The sequence below is a fragment of the Typopeltis vanoorti genome, chromosome 2 (genome assembly GCF_054136105.1).
Source record: "Typopeltis vanoorti isolate ZY-2024b chromosome 2, IOZ_Tvanoo_1.0, whole genome shotgun sequence".
NCBI classification, from domain to species: domain Eukaryota; kingdom Metazoa; phylum Arthropoda; class Arachnida; order Uropygi; family Thelyphonidae; genus Typopeltis; species Typopeltis vanoorti.
This window is the reverse complement of record NC_143550.1, coordinates 45,066,060-45,091,605: the sequence shown is the minus strand read 5'-3', so window position 1 is coordinate 45,091,605 and position 25,546 is coordinate 45,066,060. Positions and strand designations below refer to the sequence as shown.

General features: G+C 32.8%; 1 protein-coding gene across 1 annotated transcript in view; it reads left to right on the top strand.

The window, feature by feature from the left end:
- The window catches only part of LOC150108978 (receptor-type guanylate cyclase Gyc76C-like), a 276,890-nt gene that overhangs the window by 184,526 nt on the left and 66,818 nt on the right, over window positions 1-25,546 (top strand). The window contains exons 2-7 of the mRNA XM_090401394.1: window positions 628-702; window positions 8,346-8,592; window positions 14,617-14,763; window positions 20,773-20,948; window positions 24,797-24,938; window positions 25,254-25,432. Of these exons, the coding sequence (XP_090257520.1) occupies window positions 628-702; window positions 8,346-8,592; window positions 14,617-14,763; window positions 20,773-20,948; window positions 24,797-24,938; window positions 25,254-25,432 (966 nt within the window). The remainder of the gene's footprint in view (window positions 1-627; window positions 703-8,345; window positions 8,593-14,616; window positions 14,764-20,772; window positions 20,949-24,796; window positions 24,939-25,253; window positions 25,433-25,546) is intronic.

Sequence of the window (25,546 nt, the reverse complement as noted above, 5' to 3'; positions counted from 1 at the left end):
AAATGAATACGAACTAATACTTCTCAGACACGCATACACAACATGTTCTCCGATTTCTTTATTTCTATTGGAAACGGACAGCATTTTAGAGTTAAGGACGTGATATAACTGTTAATAGGTTCATAATAGCTTTTGAAAATGTGATTTTAAAATGTGTTTATTTTTAAAGTTATATTACGTAGTTGAATAACTTAAATTCGGCAACATTAGCGTCAAAAAAAGGTGAATTTTTCTCCATGAAAAGGATAATTTTCTAGATTCTAATATTAGAATAATTAAGTTATTCATGTCTGCAAACTGAAAGAGAGAATTACTTATCTTTATATTTGGATAATGACATTGTACTCCTGTCGGAGCGAGTCCGTCCAGTATTATTAATATATTTAGCCTTACAGACCATCAGCATCCAATTTCAGGAAGGGCTGAAAAATATATTACTGCTTCCATAAAGCGTGTTGTGAAGAATAACTTTTTTTTTTAATAAGGAACCTATTAAACGATTATTATAGAGAAGTGGTTATTTAATTTATTCAGTTCATATGTTTCTTTTACACCTTTTTATGAATTAAAACTCATCGTAATGGTCTCCAATAAATTATCTTATTTTCCTCTTTGCTTAATTTACAGATGTGTTCCGATGTTAAGGTATCCAAGAAGCAGTTCTATTCTACATTTGCTCGCACCCATCCTCCGGCCACCATAGTAAGTAGTTACAGAGTATTTCTTAAAAGTTTCATATCTTCTGCGAGTAAGGATAAATCTAAACTGAAAACAGTTTAGCCTATTCACGGTAAAAATGTACTATAGGTTTACTAAAAATTGGTAGGTAGGAACCATATAAAAATTAATAATATAAGGATATTTATTTTCAGTGCTACTACAGCTTAATATATTATATAACAAAGTTTTAATACTATTATTACACTGTGTATAGAACATCACATAGTATCAAAATAATGTTGTATTCTGAGCACCTGAGGGCATTTTCTTTCTTCATCTCAGTTTTTATAATTCCTGCTCTTGGACATCTGCTGAGAACAGTATAGTTATAGAAAGAGACGTATTATACAAACCTTGTGTTGGTACGTCTAAACTTTTATAGCAAAGATAAAAATGACTCCAACACACACTTTTCCATAAAGAAATGCAACGTTTTTGCTCATTTTGTAATGCCATAATTAATTTAAACCAATCGATTTTATTCCTAAAGGTTATCAAATCAGAAACCTTTTTAAAAAGGATCTACAAAATGGTTGAAGGGTCGATTTTAGGAAAATATTCTACCATTTCAGGAGTGTAGATTAATATTATCATATGTGCTACAAATTACTCATATACTTTACTAAAACAATCGAAATAGTTACCATTTATTCTTTTAAATATACATATTTTTATTTTTAACATTTATATCACAGTTCAATGCTTAAGATATGAAAAATATTACCTTGATAACAGATTTCAAATATCATCATTTGGAATGGTATCTAGAGGGGTTTGAACATTATTATTATTGATAGTTTAATAGAACAATGGTCATCTATTAACGCAAGTAGATAAAAAAAAAACAGGTCTAGTAATAGTCAATACTGGTTATTTCAATGTGAACACTTTCTATTAAAAAAACTATGCAGGTATTTTTGTTTTTCGAAATATAAAGAAAATTCAGTTACTATATTTTAAACCAGTCTTATGGTGCCTCGTAAACTATCACAAAATTAGTAAGAAGCATTGTATAATTTAAAAATGAAACTAATAGTACTGTCTGTAAGAGTCTGAATTAAATGATATTAGTTAAAAGATTTAAATCCGCTATTTAAAAATAAAAGAACTTTCAATAGGAATATATAAAATATAGCAGTAGCCATTTTCATATACTGCGCAATACTGGGCGAACTTTTGCCTTCGCAGACATGAGATTAATATTAACATTTTCTTACTCATCGACCACCATCTCACAAAGTACTTCTGTGTGGTCGTCTATCAGCAGTTACATAACCAATAACTTCACCGTAAATCGTCCTGGGAAGCTATCATTAAAGGCGACAAGGAAGGAGGATAATCAACCATAATCTTTTTTGTAAATATCTAGCAATGAGTTGGTGGCCAAATTGATCACTGAGTTACTTAAATTTCTATTTTTCTAGCTCAGTGGGTATATTTATACCGTCATATTGGCATAAACATCCAAGTTGACTACACTTTTTATTATGGCTCTCTGTGTAGGGAAAAACTATAATTAGAGACTGCAGGGCATCTCTTTCTTCGATTTATTTCCTATCCTATAATTTATTTCCAGATGGCCATCGTAACTATATATCACTTACCGGGCGGTATATAAGATGAATACTAAACAGTTTTTTTTTTTTTTGGGGGGGGGGGTCAATAAGCCCACAAATATTCAGATTTTGAGAAAACAATGTGAAAAAAAAACCTCTGGAAATCTGTACTAAAATTATTTGTAAATTTTAGTACAGCCATTTGAGTACAAAAAGACTTCTGTACTCAAATGGCTGATGTTCAAAAAACATTTCATCTCATTTCCACCCAGACGGGAGAAATTGAGTGAAATGGTTGCAGTGATGTTGCAAGGATTAAGTCAATTAGTTTCGCAAATAAAATTAAAACGTATATGTAACTTATAGTTAGTTGTTTGTTTCATTCAAATTTGGGATTTTGGGGTTTACTAAAAATAAGTAAACTGTCATAAATTTATATTTCAACTGGACTATTTCAGTGGCAAAGTTTATGAAATCGATACTTAGTGATAAAAAGAGCGTTCAGCTGAACTGGCTATTCCTTTGACCAGGCTGTTTAATATGAGTCTCAAAACAGAGAAGATTCCGCAGAAATGGAAGGAATGTATGGTAATTCCATTGTGCAAAGATCGATGTATTCAACTATCGATCAATTAGTATCTTAGGAGTGGTGGTGAATATTTTGGAAAAATTGGTCAGGGCTCGCATTCAGAAATGGGTTGACAGTGAATCTCTACTTTGCAATGAACAACATGGGTTTATTATGGGGAAGGTCATGTTTTAGCAACTTGCTCACGTTCTATAACAATGTTGCCATTGAACTAGACAAGGGGAATGGATACCATGACACTTTTGGATTTTGCTAAGGCTTTTGACGGAATACAGCATAGACTGGTGCATAAATTGGAAAAAATAGGTTTGAGTTATAGAATATTAGTATGGATAAGAGGATGACTGACTGACAGATAACAAAAAGTGGTATATGGGGAATCTGAGGCTGCAAGGTTTAAGGTGACAAATGATGTACCATAAGGATCAGTGCTTGGTACACTGTTATTCAATCTGTACATTAATGATATTGGGAAGGATTTCACAAGAGACATTTAGCTATTTGCTGATAATGCTGAGATAGGGGAGATAATCAGGAATTCTTCTGATATGCAGAACTTGCAGAATGAATTGAATAGGCTGGAATTGTGGGCATCGGAAAATCGGGTGTCAGTTTAAGTAATTTGAGTAAAGGTAAAGTCTTTCACTATAGGCATGATTAGATATCCAATTTCATATTATATTGGTGGGATTAGGCTAGAAGAAACTGATGAGGCTAGGGATCTTGGAGTGGTAATAGACAGAAAGTTGAAGTTCAGGGGCCATGTGGCAAAGATTGCAAATACAACTCAAAAGATAATTTCAATGCTCAACCGAACGTTCACATGTAAAGATAAGGATGTTATTTTGCCTCTCTACAAGGCCTTGATAAGACCTCACTTGGACTATTGTGCGCAAGTCTGGTCTCTTGGTTTCCGTTGTGATTCTAATGCAGTGGAGAAGGTGCAAAGGAGGATGTTAAAAATGATATCAGGATTGTGGAATATGAAGACAGATTGAGAACTTGAAGACTGCAGACACTAGCAAACAGGAGAAAAGGGAGGTGATGATATGATTGAGACTTACAAACCTCTGAAAGGATCATACAGGATTTCAATTAATAGAATTTTTCAATTTATGGAGGGTGGGGAAAGGACGAGAGGGCATCCTTGGAAGAATGAATAAAGGCCGCCAAGAAGGGTATGAGAGCTAGATTGTTCTCTCATAGGGTGGTGATTGATTGTAAGGGATTGCCTTTGGATGTTGTGAGTGCAAGCAGTGTGAATGAATTCAAGAATAAGTAGGATAGCTTGTGTGTGTGTGTGGCCTCCCTCGATGAGTCTCTGACTCCCAGGAGGCCTCTTAATAATAATAATAAAATGACTTTCGTTTGCTGGAATTTAAAAGGAGAACTAATGCGCTAAGTTGTCGCATTTTTGATTTCCTGAGATAGTAGGATATGTTCACCATATCCACGCTGTACATTTTAGTACAGTGGGTGATCTAATTGTTTGAAAATCTAGACACTTGCTCAACAAACCACAATTTTTTTTACCCTAGCAAGTTCTGCTCTTCAATAACCAAGTTGGCTATAGACACCGGTGTATGAAATTGATTCTCCTAAGAAATATAACAAACATCGATGACATAGTAACACGCATCGAATAGGATGCGTGTTACTATGTCATTGCAGTTTTATATTATTTACAAAATTACATGGACATAGTTGTCAATGCAGTTTTGTATTATTTTTTAATAAGTAAAAGTTTTGATTATCGTGTATTATTGTTAAATTTCAATAAGGGTATTCTATACTCTAGTGTTCACGTGTACAGAAACTTATACTTTTTATTGTCTTAATAAAATGTAAATCGTCAGTCATTTTGGAAAAGCAACTATGTCACACACTGTAAGCTTAAGAAGTAAGAAAGATCTACTGTCCTGTTCGGACATTCTTCTTCTCATTCACATGCCATCTTTCATCAAGTCTTGTTATTTCATTTATTGCATCCAATAAAACTTTTGAACGACTCAATTCAAATGTAAATAAGCAAAACCTGCAGGGTCTTGACGTATAATAAATTTATAGTGCATGTCATAATGCCGGTTTTCCTTGTAAGAGATGTACATTTTCAAGTCACGTTGCTTCTCTGACCTCCTGCAATGGAGTCGTGATGGGACGAGTCATTAATAGTACGGTTCTCTTCAGTGGGATTTATATGATGTTACTGTTTGTATACACATTGCCATCCCTTTCGCCAATTAAGCTCTTAAAATGTAGCAGCATAAACATACGCTGTCAAAGATAAGAAATCAGTAGTCCTTAAATATTCCTCCGCCTGATACTTGCATTGGTCTTTTGATTAATGCAACGATCTGGATTCAATATGACCAAAATTATTAATAGAAATAATTTTGTATAATACTTTCTAATCAGATGAGTCAGTTACTTTCAGCCTGTTTTTTTTTTTCTTTCAATTATTCTAAGTATTTTTTCTTATTACCTTTCAGCTATTAGGTTTTTTCGTATATCACTGCTAAATTCATTTACAGAAGGAAATATGGGGTGCACTTTAGGGACTATTATAGCATTCAGTGTATAAAAAATACTCGGTACGAATATTTAAATATGGACATCTTGATCTCAAGACTGATATCAAGCAAAAGTACAATGAAAGAATGTCGTATTGAAAACCGCTACCGTAGAGTTAGGCGGACATGTTTTAATTTCTTATTTCTGCTGCATATTTTATTTTATTTTATTTTTTGCAATTTCAAATCTGTGTATAAGGAAGTATAAATCCAGTTATAGGCACACAATTATTTCTTCATCCACTTAGGTACGAGGTAACCAGTCTACTTAAGTGGATAGCATAGCAGCTCTAAAACAAAAGCCAATGACTTCTCATCACGCTGTAGGTATAGATGTTGATGAATGCTTTAGGTGGTAGGTAAATTTCATCTTGAGGTTGGAGATCCAGCCTGATTGAGCTAGGCCTGAGATCGCTTCTGGATTCCAAATGGATCTTTACAGTAGAGTTTTGCGGTTTATCTAACCCATAACCAACACAAGATACTAAATGTATCATGTTTACCTTTCATACAAAATTCCATGATAATTTACTAAAATAAAGAGCCAAAAGGCTTCAGTTCGGCGATGCAAAATTAAATTAGTAAAGCGGATATTAGATCCCGCATTATTTCAAAGCCGAATGCAGAACACTATGAAAGTTTCGTAGGGTAAGTTGACCAGAGAGTTTACGGGAATACACTCACCGGCATTCACGAATGCGACCTACTTAGAAAACATATTCGCTTTCTTATTAGTCAATTTTGATAAGGTTTCACTGGCCTGACAGCTGTTTCGAACTGGTTGGTTCTAATAGAAAGCGAATATATAGACTCTTTGGCTGCCCATATGTTTTCTAAGTAGTCCGCGCTAAGGCAACTTGCGAATGCCTGGGAGTGTATTCCAGTAAGCTCTCCGGTCAACTTATTTTTACGAATCTTTTATAGTTATTACATTCTGGGTCTAATATCCACTTTATTTATATAATTCCATGATAATGTTAAAGTGATGTGCTAAAAGTTTTATAAAATACTTAAAAGATGTTCTCATCTAATTTTCTCATTTTTTAATGTTCTCATTTAATCCGATGCATCATTCCGCTGTAGGGTACGGTGGTGTAGCGTTCAAATGAAATGTGATATCCAAATTCCGCATGATTTAGTTGATTAATCAAAGATAACCAGATATAGTATAATATAAGACCTTGATTTTTGTTACTGTATGTGTGTGTGTGTGGGGGGGGTAACATTTCTGAAGTAGCTTTGAAATTTCGGATGTATGCCAAATCAGTTTGTTGCCATAACACTCCATAAATTTCACTCGTTATGTGAGAAGCAAGGCTCAACTTTCATGTTTTTATTTTGCTGATACCTTTTGACTTTTTACCTGGAGGATTTCTCTCGAACGGTAGGCCCGCCCTATGAGAGATCCTTGTTATTACTATATCAGTAAAAAAACTGTTCTTTTCTCGAGGCGGTTTCAATACAACTATCTTTATTTCTTTGTTACATATCTTCATAGTTATATTAATGTTATCCTTGGAGGTCCTTTGTCCTCTTCGTTTTTGGTTCTATTTTAGTTCCGACAAGGTCTGTTTGGAGAGGCAGCTATCTAGCTGAGGCTGTGGTAGATAAGTGTTACTTCAATAGCCGTACTGCCGTATTTAATCAAAATTCATTCCGACTAATCTTAGTCCGAAGAGAACTTTGGTTGAAATTTTTCAAGTGGCAGGCAGGTAGTGAGTTTAGTAAATCAAGAGTTTCTTTGCACTATAAAGGTTCTAGTCATCAAAGACTTATTTTTTAATGTTCAAAAGCTGCATTAGTATGGAATTTCTTCATAAATGTCATTTGTTAAGAGACAATTGCCAGAATAGAGAAATTTATTCATATTTTCCAAAAACATTTCCATAATTTGAATGGAATGAGAAGTACTGTTTTTTTTTTTTTATAAGAAATGCAATGCTCAATTTTCATTCAAATGCTTTTATTTTTAGTTCCTGTTATTTGTTATACCTAAGAATTGATTAATGTTCAAATAAAGCATCTGAAACAAACTAGTATTAGAGCATACCTCGGATAAAATGTTTCAGAAAAACCCTTTTAATGAAATCTTCGTTATAAAAGGAGAAAAATGTTTCCTATTTAAGAATGAAGATTTAATTAATTTTAGAAATGTAGTGATAGAATTCATGAGCGTCTCATGCACAGAAATTCAGACATATGAAATAATTAAATTAATTAAAGCAGTGGATTGTAGACGTTTTTGTCCCCTTTTTACTGTATTTGTGTGTAATTTGCTTCATTAAAAATCAATGTTTTTTCTAAGAAATGGCAAATTATTTTCATTTACGAGATGAGGGAGAGAAGTTTTCTTTTGGTTTCATTGTATATCATTGGATCATACTTTTGCCTCAGTTAATCTGGAAATGACGTACTCCATTTCATTAATCCAATTAACGCTATCTCTTGAACACAAAAATACACGCGAGTTGTTTATCAAATGGTTGAAAGAAGGTTATTTGCATTATACGCCAAAGCATTTCTTTTTATATTTTCGTGACCATTCATTCATTTATTCGGTATATGAATAATTGGAGATTAAATTATTATCTAATTATCTGAGGTAATATTTAAGCAGCAGGCAATTTTTCGTAAAGGTTCTGACTTTTTTTTTTTAATGGAAACATAATTATGTGATGTGCCTTTATATTAAACCTGAAGAGGTGTTCCAAAACTACTAAATTAGTTATTGAAATAATAAAATAATTTTGTGGAATTTTAAGGCGTTACAAATGTATAATAAAACCTATATCTGTTTTTGATTGTTTTTCATTTCGCTTACATTAATCAACATTGTATTACTTCTGATTTTGTCTGAAGTATAAAATATTAACTTATTTGAATTCAAACACCTGTTTACTTTGGTTATAGGTAGTGAAGTCAGTGATTGCATTGCTTCGTTACTATGGATGGACAAAATTCAGCATTATTTATGAAAAGTCACCAACATATCAATCGATAGCTATGAGTCTGGAGCAATATGCTCGTCGAAAGGGAAGTTTTACGATAAATAGTAAGTGGGGTTATGAAAATTGGTTCAGTTGTTGTGAAAACATAAAACCCTGCTGTCGCAATTTTTTCTCTCATATTGTAGATGAAACTTATAAAGGCACAAGAGGTAGGTATGAGCAAAATAATTTGTCATTTTAATAATAATTATAATAATATTTCACTGCATGATAAAAACTAAATTGTTATATCTTTAGCAGTAATATTAAACCTGTGCTAATTAGTTACATTAAGCAGCATCCCCTAGTTAGGAAGGTTATTATTCGAATTACTTCCTTTTTTTAATCTAAATAATTGTTTCAAATAATATTTTGTTTGATTCAATAGCCTTTAAGTAATGCTCAGGGGCTCTTATTTCTTTTGTTAAACAGACAAGGAATTTAAATCGAATTCACGAACTCAGGAATTGTTTGGAAGTCATTATTCCATACGAATGGATGTCTCGATTATGTTCTGTTTTAGATCAATTCAGTTTGTTTGACCAAAGTATACTTGAGTGAATTCACTGAGAAGTTTGCGCACAACATCACTTAGTTGGTCCCAGATCTAAATTGATTTCATTGAGTGAAGTGAAAATAATATGAACATATTGGATAAGGATGTGAGCTGGAATCCGTAATGAAGCATGTTTGTTCTATAGTGTAATCTAGTAGCTGTTTACTAGATATGTTGGTATTTGCATTTATCTCTCTCTAATAATTTTGTAGTGGTAGTGATATTGGAGAGCTTACCATGGACAGAAGATAGCGGCAACGGCATTGCGGTTAAGTTTCAATATAAACAGTCATCCTAAACGAAACCAAACGATCTTACAACCAAATACTCCAGAATAATTTCGAAGATAATATCGAAACAAACTATTTGGTGAGTCAAAAGCTAATTCAGGTATCTTCGTCAAATAATCAGGTATAGCGTTTACATATTGAAGATAAGCTGCACAGCATACAATGTGAATGCGATTACCTGTGTGTTTAGTTTTACTACAAAGTGTTCTGTTATTATCACTGCTATCTTAAAGAGAGGAATGTTACACGAATTTGTTTGAGAGAAGATAAATATTATGAATAAAGGCGAATTTTCGAGTTTAGCTATAAAAGAGTATCTCTTTACGAGATATAAGAAGCATTCAGCTATAATGTATTGTTCATCCCCGAAGAGATACCAGAGGTAATGGACCCTTCTGGATTTCAGAATACATTGCAGCACACTTCGGAGATGTGGATCCTACTACTGTGTTTACGATTATCTAAATGATAATGTGGATCTACAGAACTCTAACAACAATATACTGTAGACGTATCCTACTTAAAACGATCAAGCTGAGAGTTGATTCGCCGGTTGTTGTCTTAATTTTTATTCTACTTTATTTGTTTTTGTTCGGCATCTAGCGATATATTCGTATTGTATATTTTGGCTTATTTTAATTTATGAATGACAGTGTCCTACAACCGTAAGAACTTGATTAGCATCATTAATCAACTAGCATATACTTCACATTTTGAACCCTGAAAGTTCTTTTATAAACATAAATCTGGAAGTGCTAAGTCTGTACGAATGGAAGAAGGCAAGTCCGTTTTTACTAATAAAAAGTTGATATGACATGAATTCTATGTGGTAACTTCTCAAAACCAAACATTATGTTAACCTGCTAGATAGATATCATATCGATCTTAAAAGCAGAGAGCTAATTCAGATATTCTAGAAGTGATGAAAAAGTAATTATTTTCCCCAAGTCTTCTACTTATAAGTATTTCCACCCTTATTCAAGTATACTGTATGATAGTAGAAACTTTGTTTATTGTTTTAAAACAGTTACCCTAAACCTTTACGAGCGAATAGCATATAAGAATCGAAGTCTGGAGACGTTAACATGTCAGGATCCAAAGACAGTTATTGAACGTGGTGTTCCTGGTAAATGGTATTTTAGAATTCTTCGAAGAAGTATGGTGAGTCTTAAAGAAGAGTTCCCTGTTGTTGCCGGAAGTGATGAATGATAAAGTATCTTTAATTAAATGTCTATCGAATTGCTGCAGCTTCGTATTGAGACCGGTTCTGATTCAGCGAATAAAGTTTCGCTTGATTCATTAAAATTTCCTCCTTTGTTTTTCGCTCTGTTAAAGCCAAAGATGAACAGGATTTAAGATAGTATATACTCGCTGTTCTTCTATTGCAATCCTTGAAAATTATATGAACAATGAGTGTATACTGTTAAAATTCTCGGGTTGTTTATTAAGTTGCAATTCCCACGAAACCAGAATAGATGTGGGGAAAAACTGATTCTTATAATAAATTTTGTTTTTTAAGTGATTTTTTGACTGTGTAAGTAATTAATTTTAAATTTACTTCCTCGTAAACTTTTGTTTAATCACAGACCCAAGAAACTTATCCTTTTCAGAGCTAACCAGTCTTAACAGTTCTAGTTAAGAAAACGTTTCGTAAATTAGTGGCTTTCGGCGATTAAATATCCCAGAAAGGATTTGCCTCTAAAAGAAATATGAGCCTTTAAGCTTCTGCAAACCTATAACAATTCTGATACCAATTAATGGCTTCCCTCAGATGTTTTGTCAAAACAAAAACAAACAAACAAACGAAAAAACATTAATTTACTCTAGATTCTTAAGTAGAATTTCAAGCCATTGGTAAAAAGAAAGCTGGCTGCTTTATAACCAAAAGATTTTCTTCTTTAATGTTGGTCCTTTTTCAGAATATTCAGGCCAAGTGTTAACGAGCAGTAATTAGAATCTTATTTATATTTTTTTGTACTTGCTCAGCATACAAGAAAGGTGATTTAAGATGTTCTACCTTTTAAACTAAACAAACAGTAGCCTATTAAATAAATTGAATTCCATTGACACTACTTTTGATGAAAATGTAGTTTGAATTTAACGCAAATTACTTTTGCATCAATTGTACTGGAAACAAAGGTTCATCGTATTTTACTGTGTCTACTTAGTACATTTTGGTGATCTACAAATGAGTTTTATACATTGAATCGTTTATCTCAGCACTATGGAACTTGATAAACTAATATTTATTTACAAGCATTAAATTCTGCACACAACTACCTGCAGTTTGTAAGAAATATATGCATAGAATAGACAAATTCATAAGCAGTCTTTATCCTTAAATCGCTTCCACAAAGAGAAATAAACGATTCAGATTTCGGTCTCGAATGAAATTGCCTTCAAAACTTTCTGACAGATGTACACAAACCTAGAATTTTGAAATCTCAAACATTATTCTTACTGCTCAAATTGCCATTGAGTTAGCGTTATTTAACAAGATCAGAATTAGGTCAACTACTGTGGAGATGTTACGAATATTAAGAAAACCAACTAAGAGTTGGTTTTCTTAATATTCGTTAGTAATTTTGTGATGCAGTAAATTGCAACTCTCTGTACCACGCTCCGAGGAAAAAAGTCAGCGATATCAATGGACAAGCTGCGTCGGGCTGGAGGAATATGATGATACTCCCACACCAGCGTAACTGTGTTCGGGTGAAATATGCGAGAAGGTAACTGACGGAGTTTGAAAGAGGTATTGTAATAGACTGCAATGTTCAAAGCCTATCTATTTGACAAATTGAGCCATCCCAGTTCAACAATCAGTGATATCATACTAAGATGGAAGGGCAGGGAGTCAACTGCAATTGCGACCCACAGTGGTCGACCCATCTTATACGCCGAACGTGACAGCGAGGTAATACGAAGGATAATATGTAAACATCGCCATTGTTTGACCGACAGTTTGAATGCGGAATTCTAGGCGTCGAATAGAACACGAATCTGCACAAAAATTTACTCACAGCATGGATTTCAATGTGCAAGCCCCCACATTACCCAATCCAACATATACCGTCGACATCAATAGTATAAAGAGTGTGTACAGTGGGACGTGGAAGCTTGGAAAGCTGTGTTATAGAACAATGAGTCGTGCTACGTTCTCTGCCGAGCAGATGGATGGGTGTAGTGAATGCCCGGCGAACGTTTCTTACCAGAGTGTGTAAGCCCAACTATAAAATTCTGAGCTGGCAATGTGATGGTATGGTTCAGTTTTTCCTGGTGTGGCCTCAGACCTCTGTTTGTGGTGCCATAAAAGTTGAACTCCGAGAGGTAGCTGAGAATTATGGCCAATGCAATTCTTCCAAATTTGTGGCGTTTCTACGTAACTGACTATTGTCTCTTTCAGCAAGACAGTGAACCGTGACATAAAGCAGCTGCTTGTAAACGCCTGGTTTGTGGACGTAGATGTCAGCACACTTGACTGGTCTCCATAGAACCTTCATCTCAAATTTTTAGAACATCTGTAGGATGATCTGGAGCGTCAGATTGAGGTAAAGGGTTGACTACCCCCACAAATAGTACGTGAGGTCATTACATGCCTATAGGAAGAATGGCCCAGAATTTCCATTGATCGCTATCGTGCACTTGTGGAAAGTGTGCCCTGTACTGTTGTTGCAGTTACCACAGCGAAAGACGTTCTGCATCTTATTAAAGTGGGCCCAATGGCTGTTTTTCCTCACACTATAGTGACCGTTGACTTTTTCTCCAGCAGTGTATTTCAATGAGTAAATCATGCTTTTCTCCTTCATAATGCGTTACGAAATTACGCAACACTCTTAGAACTACTCCTACATTTTATAAACAACAACAAAATTGCTGTTAAGAAGTGACACTGAGGAAGCAAGAGAATGGATGTAATTCGAGATAGCTTCTAGAGTTTACATTCTAGAAGATATCTCGAATGTTGTGGGTTAAATTTAGCTGGGCAGGAATTCTATTCTCTTTAGGGGGAAGATGCTTTTCGCCTTCCAGTTGAAAACTAGTATCTTAGTTATTTGAAGTGTTCCATTGCTTAGGAAAAAAAATTTTGGTCTCCAGAGCAGGAGTCTGGATTATGTGGCCTTTAGAGAATTCGTGGAAATGAAGGTACAATATTCTTCCCTTTACAATAAACAAATGATCATAAACCAAGTAGGTTTCGGTAAAAGGAAGCTAGCACCTACACTTTCTCCCTACTCTGTTCATTGTTTTAGATGCGTTTTATGCGCCTGAAAATAAACATTTAAATTCAATCGAAAGATGCAATGTGTAGTGATGTTTACAGTATTTCTATTTTCTTCACTCCTTTAAAACTCATTCTCCGTATTGGTACAGATATCCAAAACGTCTTGTCGAAAAGTTTTTCTTTCTTTCTTTTAAAAAAAAAATAATAATATTGCAAGCTTTGTCGAAAGTTAATGAAGGATATGACTCGAACCTTGATCTGTATAGGCGTCTGCAATAATGTGGGCGAATTTTTTGGAAATTATTGCCGCTTCATTTTCATATGATTAAGCCAATTCCAAGAGAAGCAACGTAAGAATTAGTCAAAATTCGAATCACCGAAGCTACTGGGGGGGGGGGGGTTACGAATAATGACTCTCCTGATGTTTTACATTGAGTGAGATTCGGCTGATATTTTCAAGGGACCATCAACAACGTAAGAACTAATGGTATTCCAAATATGATCTAAATTGAGCGAATAATTCAACCATGTAAGTGTATGCAAAGACGAGTCTACCCCCCCCCCCCACAACACCAAATCCACTATGTTCGATTTAGGATGAATTCTCAATCAACCTTCGTAAAGAATTCTCAATCAACCTTCGTTTTTAAATTACTTATTCAACGTTTAGAGAACGACGTTCTATGTCATATTCGATATCTCTGTGGAATCACCGAGCTATATAATATTTTATATTCAACTTATAATTGGATTTACAGTAGATTGAATTTGGCCTTAATTATTATACGCGGAGTGATCGTTACAATGACTGTATCTCACTTCAAGTCTTATTTCATATTGGATTTTTATACTCTTCAGGCAGCGTGATTGGATTTAATGAAAAGGTGTGATAGATATTATTGTAATCTGTTTCTGTGTGTTGCTGCTATTTATACTTATAATAAATTTAATTGTAAAGTTTGGAGTTGTTCGGCTATTTAGTCAAAAGACAGCTGTTTGTGTTATTTTAATGTACCAGTTACTATTATATAATCATTAGAAGTTTTTCATAAGAAACTTTCTATACATTTTGAGTTAAAAGTTAAATAATTGCATTTTTCTTTCTTTCTTTCTTTTTTTTTTGCAGTATATGTGTTTCTTGGATTTCTTTACGATCTCTTGGAGATGATGATAGTTCTTAGCATGAAAGGAATCTTGGAGAATGGGGAATATGTGGTGATCTACATTGATATAGAGGAGTACGACATTGAGCAGTCTTACAAGTACATTTGGAGTATGTAGGTTATCTAACGTCGGTACCAATGTTTCAAGAAACCGAATTTACTTAATTTTTTTCTGGTCTAGTTAGAAGATAATTTTTAATACTTATTTTTAAGTTATATTCAATTTTACAATTAATTCAGTATAAGTATTTTCTTTAGTTGTAAATGGCTAATTTAATATTTACTTTTATGTTTAGACAAAGTGTAGACGCCTCGGAGAAAAAATGAGGAGGGGGGGACATTAGAATGGCACTGATAGTTTAAAATGGTGACAGATTGTGATTCATGATTGTTTTGGAATTTTAAAGTTTGCTATCAGTGTGGATATTATCCAAATCGAATTCTGTAACTTGGTCTTGGTTTTATGAATGATCTACAATAGTCATAAAGAGAGCTCGTGGGTGTAAAAGATTAGAAATGCTTGAACTAAAAATGTTGCCAAAGGTTAGAGATTAAAAAGATCATTCTTATGAATTATATTCATTTACTTTTAACAATACTAATCGCATAATTTGTTTATTCAGAATTATAAGCGCATCAGGTATACTTTCCGATTATAATGGAGATGTTTTATATAACAATTAAAATTCAAAGCAAGGAATGTAAAAAAAATCAATGAAATAGAGGAAGATTGATGCTGTAACCAAACAAATGGGTGATGAAACATGCTGCAAAATGATCAGTACCATGATTCTGAATGAACAAATGAATATATCTACATCGATGATGGGTAAAAGTAGACGGAACAGTCTTGTAATAGTTTCAGCGCCATTTTGAATACATGTGTCGGGAAAACTAAGTGCTTGTGAAGAAATACTACAAAATTACAAAATTATTTTATTTGGATGGATTTCTGTACCAAAGGTGCAATTTTCACGTATCATATCTGCATAATTATTCAGTCATGCTCAGTTTCGTTCCAACTCCAGTCGACTGGTGTGTGTGTGTGTGTGTAGTAACTTAACTCAGAATCTCTATCGTATGAATTTAGTAACTATTCAATACTTTAAGTAATAATATTTTGGGTATTTTACCATTTCTTATCTCAAAATCTTCATAATATTTTTAGTAGAAGCATCTTTAACAAAGAAGCCATGAATATATCCTACAAATTCTATTTAAAACTTCTTTAAAATTTCTTTAAAATATATTTCTGAACATATAAACTGTGTATAATGCAAGCTTTATCAAAAAATCTGAATTTAAGCTTTGAAATTTACTCTTTCCGTCTAGATTTCAGAAGAATAATATCGCTTTTCTTACTGCTAATTCTAGCACTAAAATTGTGTATCAGTGCACTTAACCAGTTTTCCATTATATCTTTCTTGGAAAGTGTCAAGGGCATCGCATCATCTAAATATAAAACTGATTTTTACTCTCTGGTTGTTTATAGTTTCCTAACCACATTCAAAAGCGCAGCGGTAGGTGTATGCATGAGACAGAGAATCCCCTATTCTCCTTCCAGATGAATCATTAATTTTTTTTTTCCCTAACCCTAGATATTTGAATTTTTCTTACCATTAGAAATGCCACTGATGCCAAGTTGGACTATAATGCCCCAAGATGTTTCGAAGTACTAGGGCATATCTTCTCATTCATCAACTGAAAATGGAACTTTAGGTTGCCATGGAAACATAATTCTAAATCTCTTTTTATTACACGTGAAGTTGTGTATATGAGAAGCGAAATATTTTTCTTTAAATTTTCATTCTACTTAAAGGCAGCTAAAGTGTATTTCATGGACTATTACGAACGTTACATGAGCTGTCTCTCCCTTAGATTAACCTCCAGGTTAAATATAACTTGGAATTTTACAAGATGGTGATTATTGTTTGCCAAATAAGTCACTGAAATTAATGTCCTCAGGTGGAACGTGCAGTTTTATTGTCATAAGTATGACCTTCAGTATAAGAACATATAGATAACTTTGACTTCCGCTTCGAAACACATCACATATGGGTTGACTTTGTTAATCTAAATCGTATAGCATAGACAAACAATTTCTTAATTAAACTTCTTTTTTTCCAGCAACTTTCGCCAGAAGCTTGAAATACTCTCTCTCTCTCTCTCTCCATGATGCTAATCATTACAGTTTATACGAATAAATGAAACAAGGCTATTTCAAAGGCATCTTTCAAAGCGCAATGTCATTGATTATATTTGGCATCCAATGCATAGGAACCAGCTTAATTCTTTCACTCCAACATTAGAATCACTGTTTTTCCTCTCAAAGCTAGGAAGAGCATTTATGCATTTCAGTCGATTCATCATATCCAGATAAAATATACGTATGCTGTTTTAGCCTTGTGAAATGGGATTATAAATTCTCCATGTGTAATAAATGATATATTAAAATGTCATAATGGATGCTTTAAAATGATCGATTCATTTTGTATACCACAGCATATTGTTATTAATAAACAACGATACTAAATACAAGAGATGAAGATCGATCTGCTATTCCACCCTCCACAGATCGTTGTGTAGCAGATTGTACATGTACAAACGCCATCGGCATTTCAACTACGATGATAACAGCTGTTCAATGTTCAGCCGAGATAAAACTCAGAAGATGAAATAACGATCATAAATTTCTGATAATTTTAATTGGACGTAGTTCTAATTTAAATGAAACAATTATGTTTAGGCAGCATAATTCCATTTTGCTGGTTGAATGATTTCTTCATATACCACCTACGAGTAAGCCCATCTCTTTGCGACCCAAGAGGAATTTTACTGTGTAAACATCTCAATGTTTATTCAGTAAATATATATGAAACTGTTCTCCGAATTTAGCGCACCGTCTTTTCCGTGTAATCCCATTAAGATAATTTAACGATATTAAATATTTATTATAACCTCTAGCTGTCCATCTATTGCAAACAAACTTAACAAGGGACTAAAATAAATGAGGTATATCTGTTGAAGGTGAACTCGCTGGAAAGAGAAACTCAGTTGATTTATTCATTTCCCAACAGTTGGGATGCCACTTATCTGTCGTCTCCAATCTACACAAATAATTCATTTAAGAGAACGATTAAAGAATATTAACGTGCTCATAAAAGTCGGACAGAGGGCGTTCACCTTTACTTTGCGAACGCATTCAGCACATTACCGAAAGCCTTTCAGGAATGCGTGCATCATCCTAGCAGAAATAGTTTGCACTAACCGCATTTAATTGATCGGCGTGTATCATTTCTCCGATCTGTCGTATTTGCCTACACAGTATACTCAGAGTTAGTGCAAGTTTTCCTTGCCTATACTGGTATGCAAGGGAAAAAAAATTCTCGTGTTAATGGCAGCACAATATTAAATTTTCAGAAAATTGAAGAACATTCGACAAATTTATATGTTACGTTTCATCATTCTTTATCAAGAATGATGAGACGTAACTTAATTGATGAAATTGAATGATGAAATTTAATTTCATCATTCTTTGAATTAAATATTTTATTGTTTGCATTAATAAAAAAACCTTAATATAAAAGATAAACCTTTTTTTATTAAGGTTTCAAGAGATAGAATTGAATTAATCGTAGTCTCCTCACTTTTCTAATATTATGTATTTACTAATAAATTTGTTTTTCATAATTATTTTACTTCTTTACTATCGTCATTTTGGTATAATACCATTAACAAATAATCTAGAATGTTCATGCCACCAATAATGCCTCCGTTGCCCAACTGGAAGAACGATGGGTCAATACACTCTACGACTGGAAGAGAACCGAGTTCAGTTCTTATCATAACGAGAGAAATGTTTCTACTGACTTTTCAGTTGGAGGGAGCAGTTCGGAGGCAGTACCGATCTTATAGAGAGATAGCAGCTTTTATTCAAAAATCGGGTTTTCATCCCGCATGCTGGCAAATTAGCCAGAGAACTCTCGCAATTAATAGATATAATACTAGTAATGGAAGGTTGAAGGGATAGGTGCGTATTAATTAGTAAATACTTACTAATAAATTAACGAATGGCGGGTTGCATGGAAAGAGTGCTCTCCAACGATTAGTTCTTGAACTTTATTGGAGTGTCAGGTAATAATATAAAGAACAAAGCCGAGATCAAATGTTTCGTATAAGCACCTAGTTTGTGATTTATTAGTTCAGTAATTTGTCAACTGACTGTTTTCAGCACACGTAACACGTTTATCAAAAAGTTCAGTTAATAACTTAATCTAAAATAATGAACATAAAATAATGAACTAAAATAAAATGCATTTATATGAAACATTTGACTTTGTTTTATTTATATTGATGACAGGAACGTATATTTAAATAATAATCTTTCATAAAGTCCTGCATATTGAGACAATATTCCATTAGAAGAGAAACCGTTATAGATTTTCGATTTTAGTCGCCGACCAGCAAAAATTTTCTAAGTGTTTCTTTTATTCTTTGATGAAATTAAATATTTTAAATACTTTTTTCTTTAGTATATATATTTATATATTATTTCATGTATATGTTATTTAGATATTAATCTGTGCTTATATAACTAATTTCATGAATTTTGTAACATATAACACTATCATTAGTTATAATTTAGGTTTAAAAATAAATTAATATTTTCAAATATAATTTCAAATATACATATCTTTTATCAACTTTTATCAAAATGTTTAGCTTCTGAGATTTCTGTGGTGATACTGTAATTCAGGAGTGTTCCTTTTATATGACTACATAATTCCAAAAAAACTATTAGTTCTATATAACATCTTTTTTTTTATCTTACAGTTATGTGGTCGTTATACCAGAACTGTCAGAAATTATCATAATTTTATTTATTTATAAAATATTTCTTGGGTTGTGAGAAAACAGATATCAAGTGTGCTTGTTTTTGAGTCCTTTGGGATACGAAGAGAGTATCTCAATGGAGAGTAACTAATGCACTTTTCAAAACACCGTATTATAATTCTCAAGGACCTTTATCAACTGCTTACAACTAAGTCCGTGCACTTTTGGAAGAAAAAAAGTAGTACCATAATATTAGCTTCATATCTAATTTTATCTACATTAAGATGATGATACCGCTTTTATTATTCTTACTTTTCAGAACTTTAGTTATATTAACTGGAAGTAAAAAAAAAAAACTTTCTGGATGTACTAAAATAATTCAACAAAATAATCTTTAATGAACGACTTGATTTCTTAAAACTCTTTCTATAAACTCACGATTATTTCAGAACATCAGAAAAGTTGAACTTATCTTTCCGTGTCGTTTACTACCTCGATTTCTAAAAAAGTAATCATGATTTTAACTGTTAGTACGTCCAAGGACTTGTCGCGAAGAGATCGTCCGAGAAGCACCTTTCCCGAGGGTCGCATTGAAACTTTTCTGTCTCAGTTTTCTGTTTGTCGCAATTTAAATTAGGCTGGCGGGATGCCAGTTTATAAATGACACTATTTCACAAGTCTCTCATGCATTTTTAAAAATTCCAATAACAAATTAGATATTTAGATTATCTTTACTACTTTACCAACTGTCATGCCCCCCGAAATTTAGGATCGGTGATATAATCAAATATCTTTACCTCTTATCATCGTTCTCATTTTTATTCTCTCTTCTATCCTCGAGAGAAAAAAAAGGATTTCACACCTAAATCCAGTTTTTGTTTGGCCACGTGCAAATTTCTCTTCATTAAAAGTCAATTTACGAATCAACTTTAATTTAGTGTCCTATCCAGGAATTTACCTTTTAAAGCTATTAAAAGCAAGGACCACATCATTATTAAAAGGAAGGGTGATGAACAAGGTAAAGAGAAGATTTACAAGATTTTCTGATATATCTAGGCAACATATACTTGGTTTTGTCAGAGAAAACCAGAAAATTGCACGAATAACTTATCTCGATATGTGTGTTACAGTATCAGTGGACTGTCCTTTACGGCAAACAGAATGAAAAAATTCCAACAGATCTAAAGCATTTGATGTACAAAAATATTCCCTATATATTATATTAATAAAAATTTCACTATATTAATAAAATTGTTAATCAAATTAAAATTTTATTTTCATTACAGGAAAAGCTGACACAAAGCTGTCTGGTAGAATATTGGCAACTGACGCCTCCAGATCCTTAATTATTATCGTTCCAAGTCCTCCAATTTATAAAAACTACAGCGAGTTTGAAGATAATGTGAGAGAATATAACAAGAAAGACCCTTTCAATTTTCCATCTCCCTTCTCGAAAAAGAAGGTAAATAAGCCGAGTACGTAACACTCGTGTCACAACTACGTTATTATTTCTGCCTATTTTTAGATTTGAAGATAATTACAGAAAGAAGTTTTGGTTAGGATTATTTTCTTTTTTCTATATGGACACCACACGTCATTCATTTGTGTAACTCTAAATGTAGCACATAGATAAATAATTTATGATTCTGTGAGCCACTGGCCTTTATTTTAGGTTAATTTAATTTTGCTCTTTCTGATTTGCTCCAAACATGACCATTTAATATTACAGGAATGCGATCAGTAAAATAGTTAAACTATCTTAATTTTGTTTGAAGGCATACCCAGCTCCTGAAGTATATAAGTGAGACTGGATGGAAAAACAGCACGTGTCTTATTTTATTTTTTTATTATTTTTATATCTACTTTAATAATTAAGTTTGTCACTAATGTAGCATTGGTTCTCCCTGTTTGTGAGGAAAAAACGTAGTAAAAGCAATATGACACAATTAGATTTTCTACTTTTATATGCAAGAATACGTTAAAGGCTTCATAAAATGATATTATCAACATCAACCTGCACTTATCATTGATGTATTTCCTCCAGATGCATGCCCTTGACATCTTTCATAAAATGTAAGCCTTGCACTTGTGAAAGCAGCTGCACTTGTAGTGTTCAAATCTGGCGAAAGTTAGTAACTTTCTTTCGTCGATTATTCTGTCAACAGTAGGAGTAAACTGCTTTGCGAACATCATCAGGTTGTGGGGTGCACTGGATAGGATTGTATACCCATTTGTAGCATACTTGCCATTCGTGTATTGTGGAATTGACTACGTGAGGATATATGCCTATAGAAATGTGATTGCAATATGCCATGCGTAATGGCTTGCAAGATTAAAAAAAAAAAAAAAAAAAAAAAAAAACAGAGTTCAGGTTAGAAAACATTACCACCGCCGCACGAGACTGGCTGACTCTGTTACATTCTAGCTAATGTATCTCAGTCAGTAATGATTGAGATACGGAAGCACCAGCAAAATAATTAGTCTCTGTAAATTCGTTTTGAATCTCATATCGCAGCTATAAAATTTGGCAGTTGTAAAAAAAAAAAATCCATATCTTAGTACCAAGTGTGAATTTCGATTTCCAATTACTGAAGCGCTTTATAATGGATTTAGCCATTATAATAGACTAATGGAATGAAATATAGTATAATCGAAACAAATATTGACTAAACCGAAGTTTCTAACTTTGTATGATATAATTGAACGAAACTTTGTTTACTAAATCGAGAGATTAAATGGATATACAGAGTAAATATTTATTGAATTTACGAGTAGTTTATTCCTGATAAGAGAACGAATGAGTAAATAAACAGAAGTGTGTTGGATATAAGGAACTTGTTCAATTGCAAGAGGTATTTGGACAACTGCTCACTTTCCTCCCCTTATATGAGCTCCAAACTGTCATTTCCTCCAGAAATGTGATTAAATGAGCTCCAAACTGTTATTTCCTGCATTGTCTGGAGGACAATGCAGGTAGCGACACTTGTTATACCAAGTGTCGCCACCTGCATTGTCTTTTAATATCATTATATACGTATTATTATTAGGAGTTGCAATGAAATTTGTTGCAGATATTGAGCATTCATCACAACATATTCAAAAAAGAATTTACTTTCTTTTTTGAATCGCTGATCAACTGCAATAAACACTTTATGTTTATTGCAGTTGGTCAGTGATCAAACTCTATGGAATTTATATTTTAAGCAGGCAGTATAGCGACAAAGACTGCTTTGCCGAGTTTTTGGACTTCGCAATTACCTTTCTCGTGAGAGTTTGCTATTAAAACGCTCTTCCGCGTGCCTTGGTCAGGAATCAATAATGGAATAGCCAAGTCGGTCAACGAACAAATGACAATGTCTTCCTGTTGACATCTTCATTCCGATAATAGCTTCGGTGTTCTCCTGTAGTCTTGTACTAATAATTTAAGCGATCTTAATGTAATAGCAGGATGCTGGAGCACATTATTATAATAGTATGCTATTTTTAACACAATTTCCTAAGGGAAAAAAATTCTTAAGATGAATGGCGTTAATTTAATATTTGTATTTTATCACGGTATTGCATTTTATCCGTACTGCACATGTAGAGAAGCAACAATGTTTCATTTTCTTAAATTTATCAAAATTAAAAATGTATATTTAGAAGATGAAATAAGATTTAAAATATATATCTGAATTAAAGTGCAGTTATTTTGAATAATTGTATATATATTTAGATATTCCTTAATTTTTTTTCAGGATTTGAAAATTTCCAAACTTTATTTCCAACAAAAGTTGAAATATTTTATTTTATTTTTTATTAAAACCTATTTTCTTAGAAAAAAATAATGTATGGTTAATAAATTTATAGGTATTATAAAAGCAACACCTTCTGAAAATCTATTTTCCATAAATTGTGATTTTTTTTCTTTCTCCCAAAATCAGCATTAAAAAACTACATTTACAGCAAAACTCATATTAAAAACATCTGTGAAAATAACAAAAATATTTACATTTAATTTTTCCATTACTTCAGTTTTTAAACTAAATATTTGGCTCTTATTCAAGAAGTCTTTAATCATATCCATTATCAAAAAAAAAAAAAAAAAAATTATGCGAATAAACCGAAAAGTATCGTCTAACATGTGTATTTATGAGATGGAACGGGTTTGAGTTTTAACAGTTGGGATTAACTCCACTCAGTTTTAAGACAGTTATAATCCATAGATGTACGAGTATTTTAACTGTCTTAAAATTGAATGGGTGAATTCCAAATGTGAAAACTTAAATGCTATATTTCATTACCGCGTGTGGGCCGAGGGCTAATAATCCGGTAAGTCTGGTTTTTAGAGAACAAACGTTAATTTTTAAATCCACTTCAGGCCTCCGAATAAGGTCTGATAATCTCCGATTGAGCTATGAAATTTCTTTACCTAAAGACATTCACAAATATCTGCGTCAGCCGTGGCTGCTCAAAATGAACGACATTAAAATTACAGTTCAGAAATGCTATTTTCTGAACTGTAATTTTATTATTTAAAATTACAGTTCAGAAACGCTAAATAACAGATAATCACAATAAGATAGTACTGATCAATATCTTATAATTCTTCAAGAGATTAAATACATTCATCGTAGATTTAATTTCTCTACTTGATTCTCTTTAATTTATGTTACTTAGAAAAAGAAATCTATGGAGAAAATTTCACTTCTTCATTCTTTCCATTCGTTATTTCTCGATTAATGTTTCTATAGCACTTTTTGCAATCGATTTCGCTCTACATTCTCTTTAACTTTATATCTTCACTGGTCCTTTCTTAACTTTACTGATTAGTCCTGATCTTTCCAGAATCGACCGAGTCGATAGATGTAATGTATTTCGGCAGAAAAAGTAATCATCTAAGAGCGTTTAAAAAAAGATGTAATGTACAAGTAGAGAAAATGTTGTGGAATGGTATTGTGTAATGACTTTATGAACTGAAGGATCTAAACAATTTACATCGCTTGGCAGGAATAAGCCATAATGGGAAGATGGAAAATGGTCTCGTTACTTAGAGAGAAAATGCTGAAAGTCGTCAGCGGTGGAATAAATTACATTAAGAATGTTGATTTTTTTAAAAGTAGCATGACATGACATCAATTGTTATTTTGTATTAATTTCATCTATCTATCTGATATATATAAAGAAATTGATAAAATAGGAAAACATATATCTTTAGCCTACCCGCGGTACAAAATATCCCACAGATTTGCAAATAACCTTTCATAATTTTATTTTGCTGTACTTTAGTTCACAGAGAATAATCCACAATCCATTTTTTTCCACTTCCAGCATATCACACTTTATGCGTCTTATCTTTACGATGCCGTGATGCTGTACGCTGAGGCCTTGAGATCGGTACTTGAAGAAGAGAAAGATCCTCGAAACGGCAGTTTAATTATTCAAAAAATTATTGACCGCAAAGTTTACGAAAGTAAGAAAGAATTATTACTATTTTAATGATAGATAATTATAAAAGTATAAAAACAAACTTTTTTTCTTATTTTGTTTTATATATGGATAGAATAAAACATTACAGTCCATAAGTTTATAATTAAACGCATAGAATCCCAGACGCCACATATTTGAATGGCGTAGTATGATATGGATTAGTTTCATCTTTGAATATGTAGAAATGATTTGCCTTGCAAAATAATGCATGTAATCTTATTATTATAAAATTGTGGGTTGTTCTTGAAATGTTGCTGAAAAAATTCTTAGATGATTCGAGATTTTTATTTTGTCATAGGTATAACAGGAGCTTGGATGCACATTGACGAAAATGGCGACACTGAGGGAAATTACACTGTCCTAGCGTATCAACGTGCCCCTCAAAATCTAATCTTTAAAGGTGTTAACATAACGAAATTTCCATATACCATGCTGCCCGTTGGGAAGTTTGATTACGACGATAAAAGCGAAGAACCGGTAAATGATTTTTAATATTTTGTTTATTTTATTTTTCAGAATTTGTTGCAGTTCAATTGAGATTTAATAATTCGAGTGTTTGAAGCATTAAAATGATTGTCTAAATAATTCTAC